The following is a 20,677-nucleotide window of genomic DNA, read 5'->3' on the forward strand; positions in this document are numbered from 1 at the left end:
GCTGTCTGCCCTGCAGATTCCTTGGGCTCGATCCAAAATGGCTTGCGGTTGGACACTTGATGGAGCGTAGAAGCCATTTTTTATACCCTAAGTAGTGCACTTACTGAATCCCACATGAGTAACTATTGGACACGTGATATCTATAATATCTCAAATTGATAATGTAAGTACTACGTTTCACACCCTTTGTAGTGCACTTACTTGTATCTGTACATAGAGAGAACTGAATCCCAACCGGATAACCAGTGAACAGATGATGGTGGATGACATAGTGTACCCTAGGTAGTGCACTACGTAGGCTCTTTATGTAGCTAGTATGTATAGGGTGTAAACACCTTGTACATATTTCCATACCCTATATAGTGCACTTACACAACTAGTAGGGGTTGTTTGACTTATAGGGGATGACATCTACCCTATATAGTGCACTGTGTAGGGCATTTCTGCAGCTAGTATGGATTTAAATCTCAAATGGTTAACGTAGTGCACTTGATAGGGTGGAGAAGCCATTGTTTTTTCATGCCATTTGAGACCTACAGGACGACACCTACCCTACGTAGTGCACTAATAAGATGACGGAACGGTTTCTACATTTTATGTAGGTCCCTTACGTAGCTTGTGCACTACAAAGAGTTTAGAAGCCCTTAGTTCATGCCCTATGTAGTGAGCTTGTCTTTATCATGGCTTTGAGTCCTAACAGCTGGACATAGGGCATTACTTATGGTAACTACGTAGTGTTATTTTATACCTTCTTTGGATGTAGGATCCTTATAGCCATGGGGCGCTGAAAGACACATCGATGTCTATTGGACACTGAGTGCACTACGTAGGGTTGAGAAGCCATTGTTTTGTGTATGAAGTAGAGCTTCATTTGGAATTGAACCCGCTTCTCAGATCTGTACTCTAGCAGGAAAAAAGCGGGCCAGCCTGGTCCCAATCCTATGTCTTGTTCCTCTCTGCCGTGCTTCCTGAGTGCACTTTAATCAGGGATCTGTTCATTTTTTGAGTCTCTAAAGACGAGCGTGCACTTAGAGGGCTTGCAATACGTAACATATTTAACTTTTTTTTTCTTTTTTTTTTTTCTTCTAAATGTTTGAAAATTTGGTACTAGATATATTTGCACTTGAACGGAAAATTTGGATGTGAGCTCCTCTTAAAAGTGGTGTCCTTCCTTTAGAAAAAAAAAAAAGAAAAGGGAAAAGGAAAAAAAAAGCTCTATTAAATCCCCCCTCCTCTTTGAAGTGTGCATGCAAGTAAAGATTGTAGCACAGCAAACATTCTATTTGGGACGGAACCTGTTGCTTCGAGTTGTGGTTCGCTTTTGTTTTTTCATAAGTACAGGCGAAACGATTATTGTTGTTATTTTTCAAATCATGATCATTTCATCACAGTCTATGATATTACGACTTGTATACTTGGACGTAGCACGTTATATATGTCAGCAGTCACGTGTGGTGACGCTAACTAGATTAACGTAACCGTGGAAACAACTGAGGAGGTTGGGACATTCGCGGCGATACAGTGTTTTGAATTGTTTTGTGACGTCGTGTAGTGGATATACTGAAAGAGTGAGGACAATGTGATATTTTTGCGTCATTTACAACTTTAACCAGCGCTACTTTCGAGAAGGTCGACGATGCTTTCTGTTCAAACTGGCTTTTTTTCCTTCTTTTTTTTTTTTTTTTTTTTTTTTTTTTTTTTTTTTTTTTTAAGAGGAAAACCGTGATTTGCATGCACTCGTCTCATCGTACTGGGCTGCGTACTAAATAGCAGACTATTTTGGTGTACTATTTTGTCGTGATTATTTAGTAACGTGCTATTTCGGACGCAGCCGTCGGCCCGCTTTAGGAGGGGGGCTGTCCTTAACTTAATTTTCTTCTTTTCACCAGGGGAAAGAAAAGTTTTTGCTTTTTTTTTTGTAAGGGGCGGGATAAGTTAAATGACTTTGTATGTACATATGAATATATAATTATATATAAATATATAAATACATATATTAAAAAAAAAAAAAAAAAAACCTGTAAAGAACTCCACTTCTGCCGCCATCCTCCGAATTTGATTCAGAGATTTATATTGTATACGGAAATGGATTTAAAAAGGAGAGGGGGAAAATATATATATTTTTTCCCCTTCTCTGAATGATCTCAAAGTCATGAGCATCACCTACCAATCTTGAGTTGTGTTCTCTTTTCCTTTGTTCTTCTCTGAAAGACCCTACATCATCTACAAATCGAAGTTACTCTTGTTCCCCCCCCCCTTTTTTTGTATATGGCCACACCCTTCAGCTTCGCACAAAAAAAGGCTTTTAAAAATTTCATTTCCTTTTTGTTTTGCTTCTTTTTGATTGTTGAGTTATCGCACCGCTGCCTAATAACTGTTATTGGTTCAGTTGAGAAAACATGTACAACTTGTGCAGTTAAAAAAAATAGAAAAGGCTGTTTATGATCTTGTGTCTTGTCTTTTTTTTTTTTTTCTTCATATTTCTTGGTTATGGGGTAGGGTGGCAAGATGGAAGCCTTTTATAACAAAAATTATTATTATTATTATTATTATTATTATTATTATTATTATTATTATTTAAATCATCCAATCTCCCAAAACCATGTGGAATAATGTCTAATGATCTGCTGAGACCAAAGTTGAACTTTTTGGCCATAATACCAAAAGACATGTTTGGCACAAAAACATAGCACAGTACCAAAAGAACTCCCCATGGTGAAGCATGGTGGTGGTAGCATCATACTTTTGGGGCTGTTTTTCTTCAGCTGGAACTGGGGCTTTAATCAGGGTGGAGGGAATAACGAGTAGCTCCAACTACCAGTCAATTTTGGCATAAAACCGTAAGGCTTCTGCTAAAACATTTAAGATGATGAGGAATTTCACCTTTCAGCATGATAACGACCCAAAGCAATTCTCCAGATCAACAAACGGTATGGCTTTACCAAGATGAGTTCTAGGTTTTGGAACGGCCCAGCCAGAGTCCAGACCTAAATCCAATCAAAGATCTGTGGGGTGACCTGAAGAGACAGAGTTCGAAAGCTTTTGCAAGGAAGAATATCAAGACAAGACGTGCCAAACTGATTGGATCTTACTCAAAACGATTGAATGCTGTGATAAAATCAAAAGCCTTTTCAAACTAAGTATTAGTTTAGGGGTGTGTACACTTATACCACCAGGTTATTGTACTTTTAAAAAAAAAATTATTTCCCCCCTTAAAATGATCAGGTTAAAATTTCACAATAACGATAGAAAAGGTTCTGACATGATTTATATTGGCCACAGAGGTGTGTAGACTTTTTATATCCACTGTACACACACACACACACACACACACACACACACATATATATATATATATATATATATACACACACACATACATATATACATATACACTATATATATATATATATATATATATATATATATATTATAATGTATACGTGTATATATATGTGTATATATATGTGTGTATATGTGTATATATGTGTGTGTGTGTATGTATATATATATATATATATATATATATATATATATATATATATATATATATATATATATATATATATATATATATATATATATGTGTGTGTGTGTGTGTGTATGTGTATATATATGTATATATATGTATATGTGTGTGTGTATATATATATATGTATGTGTATGTATATATGTATATGTATATATAATTATATAATTTCTCCTGGGGGGATAAGTTCAACAACCCTGCATATCAGAGATTGAGTCAAGTGACAATCACTGCTGATTGATATTTGTGAAATATTTACTGCACAACAGCTTATCAAGGTTTAATGGACAGTTTTTTAACGTGTGTCGTCGCACTTTTAAGGTTTTCATGGTTCGACTCTCACTCGTACTCATGGACAAGGTGTTCACTAAGTGGAACATCGTAAAGAAAAGAATCCTCTGATGAACCATAACCTCGCTATTTTCCCCTATATTTCTATTTGATGAGTTTTCCTCCGTTTCTATTTGTTTTTCTCTCTTGAAGTTAACAAAACAAGAAGAAAAAACTTTCAATCCTGAAGATTTAACAGGTTAAAACGTTTTTTAAATTTAAAAAAAAATTTTTTTAAATTGTTGTTGGTCTAAACAGGATTGTAAATTGGATATTCGCGTTTATAGTTTGTGCTAATTTTGCTAACATTAAGGAGACTTTTATTTTGAAGACAGTTAACTCCTAGCATTTTCTTTTGCTTCACACCGACACATAGCGCCTGTGCTATAAAATATCAACATCCTTCCAAATTTACGCGTTTTAACTTTGAACTTTCGGTGAGTAGGTTTTTTTTTTTTTTTTTTTTTCTAAAAAAAAGTCAACGATTTTTTTTTTGTTTTTGTTTTTATTTTTTATTTTTCCCCCTCTTGACTTGTTTGTGCATATTTTTTGCGCGTGCAGTTTTTGCTCTGGGGCCTGCAGGTTGTCTTTGTTTCTTTTTTAGGCGGCGTTTTTGGTCTTTTATTATTACTATATTATTATTATTGTGGACGTTTTTTGGGATTGTATGAAACGTTTTAACGCGCAGTTCCATTTTATTTTGAGCAGTATGTAAGATTTGTGTCTTTTTTTTTTTTTTTTTTTTTAACCGGATTTGTGCGTTTCATGTTTATAGACTGTTTTGATGACCTGCAGACAACAAAAAAATAATTTTTCTCACAAACATTTTTGCACATATACACTTTTTTTTGGTCTGGATTTTTTTTTTAAGAGGAACAAGTAATGTCTTTATTTTACTCCCAGAGGATTAATCCAGAAATAATCCATTTCACACTACATGGCTGTGTCCATAATGTATCCCTACTCCCTACATAGTGCACTACGTGTATTTTTAAATCTTATATATAATATAATATAATATAATATAATATGTATGTTAGTGTGTGTTTAGGGCGCTATGTCTTTTACATCATTTATAGTGCACTACATGGCTAAATCCAAAATGGCGGCATACTCCCCATACAGTGCGATGTGTGTATGTATGTATGTGTATGTATGTGTATATATATATATATATATATATATATATATATATATATATATATATATATATATATAATATTATAGCTTGTAAACCCTTTATAGTGCACTACACTGACTTTCAGCTACTCTAGATTCATTACCATTACACAAAGTGAAATATTTCAGGCCAGAATTTATTTTTATCTTTTTATACTTGATTATGACTTACAGCTCATGGAAATAAAAAAAATCCAGTGTCTCAAAATATTAGAATAAAGAATCTATAGTACAGTAATGTCGACCTGAGAAGAGCTCTAATCAGCTGATTAACTCAAAACACCTGCAGAGGTTTCCTGAGCCTTTAATCTCTCAGTCTGGTTCAGTACACACAACCACAATCACGGGGAAGATGAAAATCAATGTGTTTAATTTGGAAATCAAGGTCCCAGAGTCTGGAGGAAGACTGGAGAGGCACTCTTGAAGTCCAGTGTGAAGTTTCCACAGTCAGTGATGATTTGGGGGGTCATGTCATCGGCTGGTGTTGGTCCACTGTGTTTTCTCAAATCGAGAGTCAATGCAGCGTCTACCAGGAGATTTTAGAACACTTCATGTTTCCATCTGCTGACGAACTTTATGGAGATGTTGATTTCCTTTTCCAGCCAGACTCTGCACCTACCCACAGTGTCAAAACTACTAGTAACTGGTTTGCTGAGCATGGTATTACTGTGTTCATTTGGCTAGCCAACTCGCCTGACCTCAACCCCATAGAGAATCTACGAGAGACACCAGACCCAACAATACAGACAAGCTGAAGGCCGCTATCAAAGCAACCTGGGCTTCCAGAACACCTCCATGGAAGCCTCCATGCCACTCCACACTCATGCAGTAATTCCTGCAAGAGGATTAAAGCCCTGACCGAGTATCGAGCACACAAATTAACATACTTTTCAGAAGGTCAACATTTCTGTATTATAAATTCTTTATCGTAATATTCTGAGATACTGGATTTTTGATTTCCATGAGCTATTGAGATTTAAAAAAAAAAAAAAAAAAAGGTTTGAAATATTTACTTCATGGGTAATGAATCTCAATTATCTAAAAGTTCTACTTTCTGAAGTGGAACTTTGATATATTCCTATATAGTGCACTCTATATATATATATATATATATATATATATATATATATATATATATATATATATATATATATATATATATATATATATATAATAAAAATAACTTGTAAACCTTTTTATGGCCCACTATTTCCAAATTGTCTTCTTGCTCCCTACTCAGGGAAGTAATCAGTGGCTTGACGTAATGGACTTCACACTTGTTCTAGTGTACTACATGTCTAAAAACAAAATGGTCGGGCACTCTAAAAATATTGGATTCCTTTATAGTTCACGACATTGCGAAAGCTACAGTATAGTACTGTCAAAAGCTAATTTACAAGCTACAGCGTATTAGCTAGCTTGAGAATGCTAATGGCCAATTAATGTAATAGCTAATTAGCATAAGTTAAACTGCTTATGGTTAAAAAAAACCTACATAGCTATTGGTTCGCTAATTTAATAAACAAGCAAGCTAATTTAACATGTGGCGAACACTGGTGTTGGTTAGCGTTTGTCAACTGAAATGAGCATTAACTAGCTAGCATGCTTGATAACTGACTAGCTAATGCCAAATAGCTAGCTAATTCACTGGATTGCTAGGTTTTTTTGTTTTTTCAAAAGTGTAACCTTAACATTCTGTGCTTATAATTTTAAATCTTTGTCACTGACGTTCTATCTTGTTGGGCTACATGTACTACACTTAATGCAGTAAAAACATAAAATGAATAAAACAAACATGAAGCCTGAAAGTAGAAAGTGCAACAGGGAGCCTTTCATACTGTATACATTACATATGTTTAGTTTATTGCTGTTTTACACCTTTCTGACCCTATCAGGATGCAGAAAATGACTGGGTGCTGTTAGCTGTAGCTCACAAATTGACCACCTGTGTTGAATTCATTAGCTAGCTAATTGACTGTGTGTGGATAATTAACTGCCTAGCTTTTTCACCTCAGTGTAAATCTTGTGGGACGACCGCAGACGAGTGGCCTACACATACACCATGGAGTGAGTGAAAAAAACCCCCCCCAAAAAACAGAAATTGATGTATAAAAACCTGTTGTTTTTTTTTCTTTTTGTTTTTTTTTAAAAAATTGTTTCAGTGCTCAGTGTTGTCATGGTTCCCACAGGAAGAACATTTAATCTGTGATTTCTTTCTAATCATTCTAAAGTTGTTCTTGTGGCTACAAAAAACAACAAACAAACAATTATATAAGTAATACATTGTATATATTGTAATAACATTGTGTGTTGGAGGAAAATAATTGAAGGTGATTTAACTGGGTTAGTTACTGTTAGCTTGAAGTTGATTACTTTCCAATAAGATTACATCCTGAAGCGCTTTATGGCTCTTATACCACAGTAACCCGCCCATGTTAACAACATTTATTTATTAAAGAACGATATGTCGTACAACCTGTATATAATTACATTTAATGTTTTGGAATGCCCATAAAACAAGTTAATTCCTTATCATTTCAATTAAGCGTCTCCTTACAGAAAGCCTCGCCGTATCAACGCGTACACAGATCCTTTAAATGTTTTTGTTTAAGTAAGAGTGTCTGCCATACAAGACCCTGTGAATGAGCTGTTCATATAGAAACGATAAACCAGTGTGTTAATATAACCTGCGATCTGCAGCCGTGCTGCTGTTATAGAAAATTAATCGACACTTCTCGACCAATCAGAATCGTGAAATCATCAGCACTGTGGTATAAATTATTATAATAACGTGGAAATGGCTATAGCTGTTTCCTAAAGTCAATAAAATGTTTAGTGTGATTGTAAATAGATTCTGATTTTATATCTATGTTGGTAATAGAGGTTTGTTTGTTTTTTTCAAGCGCGATGGCCAGCAACGTAACCAATAAGACGGACCCTCGTTCGTTGAACTCGCGCGTCTTCATTGGGAACCTGAACACCATGCTGGTGACCAAAGCTGACGTGGAGGCCATCTTCAGCAAGTACGGCATGATCGTGGGCTGCTCCATCCACAAAGGTTATGCTTTTGTCCAGTACGCGAACGAGAGGAACGCTCGAGCCGCCGTCGCTGGAGAGGATGGACGCATGATTGTCGGACAAGTCCTGGGTGAGAAAGTAACCTACTATGCATTTAGTTTGCATTCATGTTGATTATCGATCTTTCAATCATGAAGTGTAAATTGTTTTCTCGCACTGCAGGATCATGGGGTGAATCACCCAATCCCCAGGGGTTACAAGTTTAATTGAGCCATCTGCTGTTGCTAGCTAACGTTTAACAAAATGATCTAGATGCCTTAATAGCTTTTCGAGTAATTATTCTCAGTACAAGCAAGCATCGGTAACTTGACACACACAGGGTGGTGTTGCAGAAAATGTGGCACATAAAATGCAGCAAACACTTAGCTAACATGTAGGCTTGCGTTAACTTATGAAATGTTACTTCGGTCACTTCATTCTCCTTCATTTTGTTATTTGCTTGTGGCATTTTGTTACATTAGGTAGATAAATTTAATATTGTGCAGTGAATTTAACAATGCGTTACGAACTTACTATTTGTGAGTTAATGTAACAATCCAAATAACTTCTTTAGAATAAATTTAATGGTGTCAAAAACATCTTTCAAATAAATTTGCAGATGTTGGTAACTTATGCGTTTCTCTGTGCTAGTAACTTCTTACGAATAAATTTGATCCATGCTAGTAACTTCTTACGGATACATCTGATCCATGCTAGTAACTTCTTACGAATACATCTGATCCATGCTAGTAACTTCTTACGGATACATCTGATCCATGCTAGTAACTTCTTACGGATACATCTGATCCATGCTAGTAACTTCTTACGGATACATCTGATCCATGCTAGTAACTTCTTACGGATACATCTGATCCATGCTAGTAACTTCTTACGGATACATCTGATCCATGCTAGTAACTTCTTACGGATACATCTGATCCATGCTAGTAACTTCTTACGGATACATCTGATCCATGCTAGTAACTTCTTACGGATACATCTGATCCATGCTAGTAACTTCTTACGGATACATCTGATCCATGCTAGTAACTTCTTACGGATACATCTGATCCATGCTAGTAACTTCTTACGGATACATCTGATCCATGCTAGTAACTTCTTACGGATACATCTGATCCATGCTAGTAACTTCTTACGGATACATCTGATCCATGCTAGTAACTTCTTACGGATACATCTGATCCATGCTAGTAACTTCTTACGGATACATCTGATCCATGCTAGTAACTTCTTACGGATACATCTGATCCATGCTAGTAACTTCTTACGGATACATCTGATCCATGCTAGTAACTTCTTACGGATACATCTGATCCATGCTAGTAACTTCTTACGGATACATCTGATCCATGCTAGTAACTTCTTACGGATACATCTGATCCATGCTAGTAACTTCTTACGGATACATCTGATCCATGCTAGTAACTTCTTACGGATACATCTGATCCATGCTAGTAACTTCTTACGGATACATCTGATCCATGCTAGTAACTTCTTACGGATACATCTGATCCATGCTAGTAACTTCTTACGGATACATCTGATCCATGCTAGTAACTTCTTACGGATACATCTGATCCATGCTAGTAACTTCTTACGGATACATCTGATCCATGCTAGTAACTTCTTACGGATACATCTGATCCATGCTAGTAACTTCTTACGGATACATCTGATCCATGCTAGTAACTTCTTACGGATACATCTGATCCATGCTAGTAACTTCTTACGGATACATCTGATCCATGCTAGTAACTTCTTACGGATACATCTGATCCATGCTAGTAACTTCTTACGGATACATTTGATCTATGCTAGTAACTTGTAAATAAGTTTTATACAAATAACTTCTTGTGAATAAATGTAAAGATGCAAACAATGCCAATAACGTTTTGAGAATAAATGCACCGTCATCTTGAAAATAAATGTAACTGCAAATAACTTTTATTTAACATTGCAGTTAACCTCTTGCGCATTAAGCTTTCTCTGATTATCGTTTTAATCTCTAATTAATCAGTGATTATCACTTCACTTTCAGACATCAACTTGGCAGGTGAGCCCAAACCTCACCGATCGAAAACCACCAAACGTCAAGCAGGAGATATGTACAGGTGCGTCACTGCTCTACTCGTCCTTGTTTCTTGGTTTGAAACCGATTTTGTTTTCAGTTTCTCATTTGTTGTTGTTGTTTTCTCCTTTTCTGTACCACAGCAGCTCCACTTTTGAACTCGACTACGATTTCCAGAGAGATTACTACGACAGGTATAACGTTTACCTTTTACTCACTTTGACCTCAAAACTGTTAAAATGGCTTCCTGGTCAGTGTTTGCTCAATACTTTAGTGCGTGTTCTTGTGGTGTTTTTTTGTTTGTTTTGTTTAGCATGTAAACATACCTATTTGGCTTTTTTAATTCATGTTGTTTACCTTCAGGGTTTTTTAAAATAAATATTTTCCTGCTTTTCAGTTTAAAATATATATATTTTTAAATATAGAGCCATGTTTTTTATGGACTGATTGTTCACAGCGTTTATTAAATTAATATTTCCTGTCTGGGTTAGTTTAGAATTTAGATACATGTATATTTATATCTAAAACCCTTTTGGATGTTTATTTCCTGCTTTTCTTTTCAACCTGTTTTATACCTCTCTTTTTAAATGGTTTTTCTTTTTTAGTAGTTTTGAATTTCCAATAATATTCTTGTTTTATAAATTTTTTTTTTTCATGTATCCCAAAAGTATTTAGCTATCTTAAAACATTTCCACCTTTCTTTCAGTTTCATTTCTTTTTTTTTTTGTTCATGTGTGTGTATATATATATATATATATTTTTTTACATGTATCTCTTCTTAATTTTTTTATTTAAACATATGTTTGTACCCCTCTACCCTTTCTTTTCTTTTCAGGATGGATGTGTAACAGTTGTTTTGATCATTTTCTTGATCGTTGTTAATGTGTACCAATTTTCATGTTCCTCGGAATAAAACCTGGTTATTTCTGCCTTTGTATCATCATGCTCATAGTCACGTCACTGTTTACTTGATGTTTGCGTACAGTGTCTGTTTATTTATTCCCCCCATCTTTATTTTTTCAGGATGTACGCGTACCCGTCCCGCGTGCCCCCTCCTCCTCCACCCCTCTCTCGGGCCGTCATTCCCTCCAAGCGAGCGCGGGTCAGCCTGAGCGGAGGAGGAAGCCGACGCACCAAATCCAGCTTCTCCTCTTCCTCCAAAAGCAGCCAGCGCTCTTCATCACGGGCCAGTCAGTATTCACACAGATATTGCTCTGCTCTCGTCATAACTTTAGATCATAATAGTGCTTATATAGTCATACTGATGTATCATCTTCACCTTCATTAGTCGTTATGTAACTTGAGTAATTTAACTTTTTTTCTGTGCTCCAGTTAAAGCAGATGATATTCAGACCATAAAGAGGGAACTGGCTCAGATCAAACACAAAGTAGATTATCTTCTGGAAAGTTTAGAGCGTATGGAGAAAGATCACAGCAAGAAATCAGGTACTGGCTCCTCCTCCCATCTCCTCATCTATTTATCCATTATAATCTAACTTGCTTTGATTCGGGATTCAAATAAAAATATAATTGCCATAAAAATATAATTGCCTTAAATTCTCTCTCCTCTCTGTCGCTCTCGCTCTCTTTGTCTGCAGAAGGGAAAGTGGTGAAGGCGGCGGTGGGTGACGTCTCTCAGCAGCACTCGAGCAGTAAGAAGGAGCGTGACAGAGAAGAGCAGGAGCTCAACGACTCTGAAGAAGAAGGAGATCTGTTGGAGGAAGAGGAGGAGGTCAGAATTGTCTCTCCGTTCTCCCAACACACGCAGTCATGATGACGAGTGTGAGCGTATAGCGGTTACTCATGGTTATTCACACGTTGTCTGATTTCCTCTTTAATCACAGCGTGCTATGCGTGTAGTGCTGCAAATCTCCCCTGCTGTTCAGAAATGGTTTGTTCCAGTTTACTTAGAGTAGCAGCAGTGGCTGTAACCGGCTGTTGGAAACCCTGATGTAATCGCCATGAAGTAATTTAATTCCCAGGCCTCATCAAGGAGAATTAAAAGCATTATAATGTATGCAACTTTTAACAAACGCTCCTTTCAAACCCAAGTCATGAGTTAATCGGTCGTATACCGTGATCACTCGTGTTTATGATAATCCGGAGGTCAGATCGTATTTAGAACGAGAGCGTTAATATAAACCTGTGATTTGTAGCTGTGCTGCTGTTACAGAAACTCAATCCGCACCTTCCGACCAATCGGAATCCAGAGTGCAACAGCGCTACCATTTTATATAGTAAAATACACTAGCTATGTTCACATTCATTTGTTTTAACGCTGATGCGCACTCGTCTGCTTTAGGCGAAGAGTATCGGAGGAGAGAATGAGGAAGAGGACGGAGAAGAGGAGGAGGAGGGCGAGCATGAGGAAGGCGAGGATGACGGCGACAGCGTGAACGGCGACGACCCATAGACTGTTTGTTTTCTCTTGAACACTCTGTCTCTCTCTCACGCACACACGCACAACACCTCAGCATCCAGTGTGAAGAAACATTAAAGTCTGGACGACTTCTTAAATAAATAAATAAATAAATAAATAAGAAGAGGGAGAGAGATAAGGAAAACAAAGAATGTAGGTGAACACACACTTGTGAAGCAATTTTTAAAGTTTATTGTCTCTCCAAATAAAGTGTTTCGTTACTGTTACACTTTTAAAATTCTGACATTTTAAACGCTTCATTTATCTCTCCCCCAATCTGTCATTTTTCTCATTGTTTATTTGTTGTCCCCCCACTCAGCAGGCGTGTGTGTGTGTGAGACATTTCTTACACCCCCCCCCCTTCAAACAGCTCCTGTGTGTAACTGTTTCTCTCTCTCTCTCTCTCTCTCTCTCTCTCTCTCTGTCTCTCTCTCTCTGTCTCTCTCTGAAAAGAAAAAAAAAACTCAGTGTTTTTGTTTGGTTGGGTTCTTTACCTTCATGTATGTTCATCTCTACATGTCCCCCTTTTTTTATATATATATATATATCAGTCTTGTTCAAGATAAATCACTGTATGAATTTCAATAAAATGGTCAAAATATTGTCGTCTTGCCTCTCAGCTTGAATTACAGATTTCTGATTTTTTTGTTTGTTTGTTTTTTTGTGAAGGAAGTGGAAAATAGTGTTGGTTGGTTAAATTTAAATGTTAAGTCTAAAAGGGGGGGGGGGGGGGCACGAAGAAGCGGGCGAAGGTCGAATCAGGATTAAGGTGACACTTTGTCATGGACCTCTAATCACTCTTTATCTTGGTGACATTTAAAGAAGATGCAACAAGAGTATCTGCAGATGTGACATTTATTATCTGTGCAAGCTTCATGTGTAAGTTCACTAACCTTGCAAAATGAGTAATGAGTCCAAAGACACTTGGTGTTGGTCACCTTAAAGCATGTTATCCAATAATGAGTTGGCTATTAGTCCAATTATATAATGTATGTATGTATTGATTGGTCTGTAGTATAATGTATATACAGCTAGTATATCCTTACTATAACTCAGTGTTATAACTCACTTCTGGGAATGCCATCAGGGGGCAGTATTTCCGTATGGTCTAACCCTTAGAAGAAAAAAAAAAAAACAACTGGTGACTTCACTTCTGCCTGGTTTTTTTTTTTTTTTTTGCCACAAAACTGAGTAGAAGGAAGCGAGCTCCAACAGTTCAGGTTTCAGAGCAGCTTCACCAAACCTCTCACACGCACTATTTCACACGTCTGTTTTCCTCGCGCAGCCAGACCTACTCGAGCATTACAGGTATGATATGATTTCCGGTCTTATCTCATTTCCTGTCAGGAAAGTTTATTGCTTTATGCTCTTCAGGATGCTGCAGAATCAGGCAGAACACACCCATAAAGCTGAAGTTGTTTTCGAACTGAACCTCCAACCAGGAGATGATAACCCAAAAGAACTCCGAGTACACTTTAGGGTTTTACAATGTCAGTTGATCTGTAAAGTTGTGTTGTGTACACACCACTACACATTTAACACTGACTCACTGGTGTGTAACTGTGTGTAACTGTGTGTGTGTGTAGGTGACGTGTGACTTGTTCTGTCTCGCCTCCAATCTACCAACATGTGGTTTCTCAGGAGGAATTTTCCAGAAACAAAGAATTCTTGTGCACAGTGGTGTTGCGGGGTGGTTAACAATCCTGCAGAACCCTTTCCCTGCACATTTGATTGTTTTTCCTGCTCAAACAAATCCTTGTTTACTCAGGAAGGGCCTTTTTTTAAAACTCATTTTGGCTCAAGATTACCAGAACAGTGATAAAAACAAAAGTTTAAACATAGTTCAAAACTAAAAGAGACAAACTTCAGACACTGACTTGGGTGGTAGAAGTGCAGAAATTTCAAATAATCTGGTTAACATCAAAGTACTCTGACTTTGGTCATCTTCAAATTCCTTACCTCATGGTAGACTTTCTTTAAAACGAATAGAAACCGCCTGTAAATTAGTCACCAAAACGTCACCACCACATTCTCTGTTCTGATTGGTCAGAAGATGCCGATTTCTTTTCTACAGTAGTGCAGCTGCAAACCACAGGATTATATTAATGCACTCGTCTATAGTAACAGCTCATTGCCCTGTTTTTGATGCACAACATGAACTGATTATAAAGTTTTCTGTAAGGAGAAATGTGTTTAAACAAACACATGTTAAACAACATTTAAGGAGTCTCCAGTTTCAGCACTTTTGGGTGGGGTTTTTTCCCTCCTTTTCTTATTCTTGTTCTTACTCCTGTTACAACCTTTAGAGTAGAAGCTCGCTTCCAAAAATGTAAAAGTACAACCCTGTAACTTGAGCTACAGATTGAATGTAAATTATTAATAAAGTAAATAGATTTTAAAGTCCTCATGCTGTTAGCAGGGGTAACTGTTAATCTTTTAAGGAGCAAAGTATAGAGATATTGTTGTCTGGAATAGGTTAACACGTTTCCAGAATTTTTAAATGTTTAAACATTTTTGTAGATTTAGTGTTGGGAAAAGTGACAATTTTAGGATTTTCCAGCCATACAGGAACTAAAACGCACCCCATTTATTTTCTTTCTCAACTCTGGATTTAGTTGATTAACTGAATTTGAGGAAAATGGGGCCTATTATCCATCCATCTTCTATGGCTTACTCCTTTTTGAGGGTCTCAGGGAATCCTGGAGCCAATCCCAGGGAGCATCGGGCACAAGGCGGGGTACACCCTGGACAGGGTGCCAGTCCATAATCACATACACACTCACACCCAGTCATACACTACGGACACTTTAGACACGCCAATCAGCCTACCATGCATGTCTTTGGACTGGGGGAGGAAACCGGAGTACCCGGAGGAAACCCCCACAGCACGGGGAGAACATGCAAACTCCGCACACACATGGCCCCGGCGGGAATCGAACCCCGGACCCTGGAGGTGTATTATTATTATTATTATTATTATTAATATTATTATTATTATTATCCAAATCTGTCCACTAGGTCCACCGTCTGTTTCATGACAGAAATAGTAGCTTTAATGACCTTAATTTAACCATTTTAACATTAGGACCAATTTCATACTAAAAATGCTCAATAACCATCATTATGATTTTTTCTTTGTGTGGATAAAAGTATAAATATTCACATTTAACCACTGTTCAAATTGGGGATAATTACTCCAACTGTCAGTTTGTACACAAGTACAAATAATTTTAGTAAGGAAATAATTTAAATCTACAAACTGTTCAACTCCCATGCTAGTTAGCGCACTAGCTAATGGCTAGAAAATAAGAACCTTGATGCTAGCTTGTTTTATCCCATTATTTCATGTCATATTTTTATTTTATTTTATAGTGTGATAGTAGCTAGCAATTTGTTTGCTCCAACACCAGCTTCTCACTGGGATTATAGTTTAACACTCGATTTGCTAGTTAGCTATTATTGCTTAGCTAACATACTCCTGGTAGCTTGTGTAAAAGCAAGCAAACGTAAGCTTTAGACAGAAGCTATCAAAGATATTTTGGTTAAAATTATACATTTTTCTGTTCACATGACAGAGGAGATAATCATGTGGTTCTTTTATTTGAGTCATGAGGGGAATTATTGAGTGTGCTAAAAACAGTACTGAAGTGAGGAGAAGTTTTCTCAAGAAAACGGATGTTGAGGTTTCAGGTGTGTGTGTGTGGAGGGGCCATAACAACACTTCTGGCTAGTTTAGTTTAATCCACAGTTATTAAAATATTCTCTGTAGGATGTTCTCATTCTCAGTAAAAACCTTGATAACATCCATACCGTGTGTGTTGCAGGATGCCTCTTGGAGGTGGAAACAAGTGCGGCTGCTGTCAGAAGACCGTCTACTTTGCAGAGGAAGTTCAATGTGATGGACGGAGTTTCCATAAATCATGCTTCCTGTGTAGTGAGTTCACATTTTTCTTCGTCTTGTTGATTAATTGTCTATAAGAGCAGCTCTGACGGTAGTGCGGGTTTATATTTAACCTGCGTTATCATTTCCATGGGAAAAGCTCTTTCACAGTGACTCGTGCAGCGGACGATGAACATAATCTAATGGTAACAATAAACAAAGAAGAATGGTGAAGTTTTTGGTGGAAGGAGTCTCCAGTGTCAGGCAGTAGGTTTTCTGCTACACTAAACTCCTCATGACAGTGTACCTGTTTGTTTGTTTGTTTGTTTGTTTATTTGTTTGTTTTTGTGGTATTAACTTCAATCGACAGAAAAAATACAGAGCGCGACTACTTATGATTGCTATAACGTAAGCGATAAGAGGAACTTCCACAACATTAAGTGTAACTATAAATGGATAAAAAACCAAAACAACAACAATGTTAGCGTTTGGCTAACGTTTTAGCTGTGGTGTAAGAGGAATAAAACGCTTCGGGACGTTCTTCAGGGTTGTAACAGTAACTCTGTTTCATCACTCCACCCTGTAGTTGATTATTTATCTTTAACAGCAGGACACAGTATTTTATTTCTTACATGGCATTGGGATTGCCTGAATATAGGTCTCTTTATTTTAACAGGTAATGTTTCCTTAAAAAAACATTTCCTACTTATCAGCCTCATGTTTCATTTCCTTATGATTCCATTTGGTGCCTTTAAGTACAGAAATGAGCGACTGTTACTGTACATGACACATTAGTAGAAATGTAAAGCAGCTCAGATGGCTAGTCTTTCGCCTTCACTATTGACTGACTGCAGATCATTTCAATGGCCTGAGGTGCTGCGTTTCAGCCACATGAGACTGGGAGTGCCCGGCTCGATCTTATCAAACTCTACACATACAGATTTCTAGACACATTTCTGGACGTCACTAGTCAGTGAGCCACAACACGGTGCCTTGTGGAATTAGGTTTTGCCATACAGCATCGTGAAGTAAACCTGCTTTGGTGTTTATCTTGCAAAATGCAAGGATTTCAGGATGTGCTTGGAATGCAGGAAGGTTTTCTGTCCTCCTCATTTGGAAGTGCATGATGAGCCATCAGGATACACTTCACACAGCAGAACTTCAGCGAACTACTGCAAAAGGGTGGGCAAATGTGTCAAAAACGTACCGTAATACTTGATGATTATCGAAGTGTGCAGTTTCACTTGCTGTCTCGATAGTAAGCTACCGTAACTGATCAAGTAGCACAGCTACATAAATACACCAACAATCTAGCATAACTTCTAGACTAGCAGACCTACAAGAAAGACACTAATAAATAGATTAAGTATCATAATGGCTGGAGTAGCTAGCCTACAAAAAATACACAAACAAATTGGTAAGTGCTGTAACTGCTGGAGTAGCTAGCCTACCATACATATGCTAACTAACTAGCATAACCTGATGGTGTGAAGAAGAAAAAAGTATCCTAAAGGCCGTTTGAATTTTTTGTTGTTGTTGTCATTTTACATCACTAACTCCGCCTTCTTCTGGTGTCAGTGGTGTGCCGGAAGAACCTAGATAGCACTACTGTGGCCACCCATGAAAATGAGGTGTACTGCAAGTCCTGCTATGGCAAGAAATACGGGCCAAAAGGCTATGGCTACGGCGCGGGTGCTGGGACACTGAGCATGGACAAAGGAGAGTCTCTGGGAATCAAACATGAAGTGTGAGCTGTGCATCTGAAGATTTAGCACAAGTTACATTTTAGCACAGCAACATTGTGCCGTTATGTTTCCGCTAGTTGTAATTTTGTCTTTGCCTCTTCGCAGCGATCAGCCGCACCAGCCCACCAACAACCAGAACACGTCCAAGTTTGCCCAGAGGTTCGGGGCTTCTGACGTGTGCCCTCGCTGCGGCAAAGCTGTGTACGCAGCCGAGAAGACCATTGGAGCGGGAGCGGTGAGTGTGAAATGAAAGTTATTATCTGTCTGTTGTTACAATAAGCTAGCTATTTAGTTAGCATTATAAGCAAAAAGGATATCAAAGGATTCGCTAAACACAAATAGCTGGCTAGTGAATACCTCCAGAAAATATGGTATTAATTATAGCTAGCCGGTTATACTGAAAGGATTGTTGTTAAAGTAGCTAAACATGGCTAGCTACAGTTGCAACAGAGGACCACAAGAAATTTTGTCCTGGCTGGTGAAGGAGGTGTGGCCTCTGTGCCTATCAATCTCATAGAAGTAGGTGTGGCCTATATGCATGTCAATCTCGTGGAAGGAGGCATGACCTCTAGGCATGCCAAGCTCAGTGAAGGAGGTGTGGTCTCTGTGCCTGTCAGTCCTAGTGAAGGAGGTGTGCCCTCTGTGCTTGTCAGTCTCAATGAAGGAGGTGTGCCCTCTGTGCTTGTCAGTCTCAGTGAAGTAGACGTGGCCTCTCCTTGTCAGTCCCAGTGAAGTAGACATGGCCTCGGTGCCTGTCAGTCTCAGTGAAGGAGGTGTGGCCTCTGTACCTGTCAGACTCAGTGAAGGTGAAAAACATTTCACCATCTAGTGGCAGGAATAAGTAACTGTAAGAAAAACACCGGACCAGATTGAAAACTGAGATATTGAAAGATTTCTAGGGATTTATTAAACACAGCTAGCAGGATCACGCAAGTCCAGAAATGTTTTTGGCACTTTGCGCAGATTATAAATCATATTTTGTCCTCCATCTTCTCCAGTCTTGGCATAAGAGCTGTTTCCGCTGTGCTAAATGCGGGAAAGGCCTTGAATCCACCACCATGACGGACAAAGATGGAGAGATCTACTGCAAAGGTACGATGTTCTTTAAATCTCTCTCTGTCTCTTTATTGTAACATTAACGCGTATAATCCATGAATGCAATGGCAAAAAATAATACTATACATGTAAGTCGCAACCACCTTAATGTTGCCTGCTTAGTGGGAAAAATACTTTGCTGTATAATTCACATTGCACTTACCATAAAACTAATAATAGCAGTTATATAGCACTGCTGTGTTTATTGTATTCAGTTATCTCGAAGATATGGCATATGTGTATTAACGACATAATTTTGTCTTCCACACAGGTTGCTATGCTAAAAGCTTTGGTCCAAAAGGGTTTGGTTATGGCCAAGGAGCCGGAGCTCTCTCTCATGCTCAGTAGAATGACGCAACCGAAACATTTCTATTCCATACACCTTGCCTGGAGAAAAAAAACCTCTTCACTGCATGAGCTAATATTTACAGCAGCTTAATTGATACAAAAAACAAACAAAACCCCCCCCCCCAAATAAACCTCAACTTACCTATGACCGCACCAAAGTCATTGCTATCATATGTTGAGTATATTAACAAAATGTCAAATCTTGCCAGCTAGCTAATTGTATCATCAGCCATGGTATTTAATATAGCTAGCAGGCTAGAATTACACATTAAAAATAAATAGCTAGCTTGGTAAGTCGCACGTTCAGTTTTTTGTTGCTATGAAACTTTGTGGTGCGCAACTTCTAGCAACTTGTGGCATGAAAAATAACCGCCGTGTCGCGTCAACACTTTCTTAAAGAGATTTACACGGCGAAATGGAGCAAGGTGAAGGACACAGGCGCAAATCGTTTGACCTGCAAGTTATCGACTCGTTTATGAATAGGGCTTTGCATGTTGATCATTTGCTATAAAGTGGACTTAAAAAAAAAAAAAAAGATTTTCATCCATGAACCCATATCCATATGCACACATTTATTGCAGTCGAAAATATATTCCTTTATTTACTACCAACATTTTAATGCCTATTTTTGAAATAATCAAGTTTTTATGTTTAATACAGAAATATAGTGCACAAACATTTTTTATATCCATGATGACTCATTAAAGTCTTTTCCTAACTGGGTACTGTGTTTGTCGTTTTCTAAACATTCTCCATTAGCTTTATTAATAAACTCAAACTTTTCTTCTCATACTCTGCAAACACTTTTCATAAAAACCCAATAAACATCAGCGGAAACAACACCTCTCTCTCTCTCTTGTTTCATTCACTGTCACATCTGATTTGCTTGACTGTCGGTTATGAACCGTTTTTTTGTGATCTAACTTTCTTAGAGGTTGTCGGTAATTCAGAAACTCAAGCTAAAATGTAATTTAGGATTTAAAGATGAAATTACAAAAAAAAATTC

General features: G+C 37.6%; 3 protein-coding genes across 8 annotated transcripts in view; all 3 read left to right on the forward strand.

Moving 5' to 3' along the window:
• dcaf8 (DDB1 and CUL4 associated factor 8) overlaps window positions 1-2,445 on the forward strand; it is a 10,011-nt gene extending 7,566 nt beyond the window's left edge. For both annotated transcript variants that reach the window (XM_053681329.1, XM_017472154.3), the window contains one exon: window positions 1-2,445. This exon is cut by the window's left edge. The gene's annotated coding sequence lies outside the window, so the exon portion shown is untranslated.
• Window positions 2,446-4,187: 1,742 nt separating this feature from the next.
• On the forward strand, window positions 4,188-13,205 carry LOC108267757 (heterogeneous nuclear ribonucleoprotein C). 5 transcript variants are annotated; one of them, XM_017472159.3, is made up of 9 exons: window positions 4,188-4,296; window positions 7,054-7,105; window positions 7,942-8,186; window positions 10,155-10,227; window positions 10,328-10,378; window positions 11,208-11,374; window positions 11,517-11,630; window positions 11,783-11,966; window positions 12,487-12,627. In XM_017472159.3, the coding sequence occupies exons 2-8, from the start codon at window positions 7,101-7,103 to the stop codon at window positions 11,956-11,958; spliced, it is 831 nt and encodes a 276-aa protein (XP_017327648.1). In that variant the 5' UTR covers window positions 4,188-4,296; window positions 7,054-7,100; the 3' UTR covers window positions 11,959-11,966; window positions 12,487-12,627. The 5 variants fall into 5 exon arrangements, with proteins under 5 accessions (XP_017327648.1, XP_017327645.1, XP_017327646.1 ...); XM_017472156.3 differs by having other exon boundaries at window positions 4,189-4,296; window positions 11,783-11,916; window positions 12,487-13,205; XM_017472157.3 differs by having other exon boundaries at window positions 4,189-4,296; window positions 10,331-10,378; window positions 11,783-11,916; window positions 12,487-13,205.
• Window positions 13,206-13,770: 565 nt separating this feature from the next.
• On the forward strand, window positions 13,771-20,513 carry LOC100304834 (cysteine and glycine-rich protein 1). Its single transcript, XM_017472635.3, has 6 exons — window positions 13,771-13,911; window positions 16,428-16,537; window positions 18,062-18,230; window positions 18,334-18,463; window positions 19,227-19,320; window positions 19,595-20,513. Exons 2-6 carry the CDS (start codon window positions 16,429-16,431, stop codon window positions 19,669-19,671), a joined length of 579 nt encoding a protein of 192 aa, XP_017328124.1. The 5' UTR covers window positions 13,771-13,911; window position 16,428; the 3' UTR covers window positions 19,672-20,513.
• Window positions 20,514-20,677: the final 164 nt, after the last annotated feature.

This window comes from Ictalurus punctatus, chromosome 7 (assembly GCF_001660625.3).
Source record: "Ictalurus punctatus breed USDA103 chromosome 7, Coco_2.0, whole genome shotgun sequence".
NCBI classification, from domain to species: domain Eukaryota; kingdom Metazoa; phylum Chordata; class Actinopteri; order Siluriformes; family Ictaluridae; genus Ictalurus; species Ictalurus punctatus.

Coding starts and splice junctions, on each gene's coding strand:
- LOC108267757 (XM_017472156.3), top strand. Junction 8,187..10,154: donor GATTGTCGGACAAGTCCTGG/GTGAGAAAGTAA, acceptor CTTCACTTTCAG/ACATCAACTTGGCAGGTGAG. Junction 11,375..11,516: donor GCGCTCTTCATCACGGGCCA/GTCAGTATTCAC, acceptor TCTGTGCTCCAG/TTAAAGCAGATGATATTCAG.
- LOC100304834 (XM_017472635.3), top strand. CDS start 16,429: ATGCCTCTTGGAGGTGGAAACAAGTGCGGCTGCTGTCAGAAGACCGTC. Junction 16,538..18,061: donor TAAATCATGCTTCCTGTGTA/GTGAGTTCACAT, acceptor TTCTGGTGTCAG/TGGTGTGCCGGAAGAACCTA. Junction 18,464..19,226: donor AGACCATTGGAGCGGGAGCG/GTGAGTGTGAAA, acceptor CATCTTCTCCAG/TCTTGGCATAAGAGCTGTTT.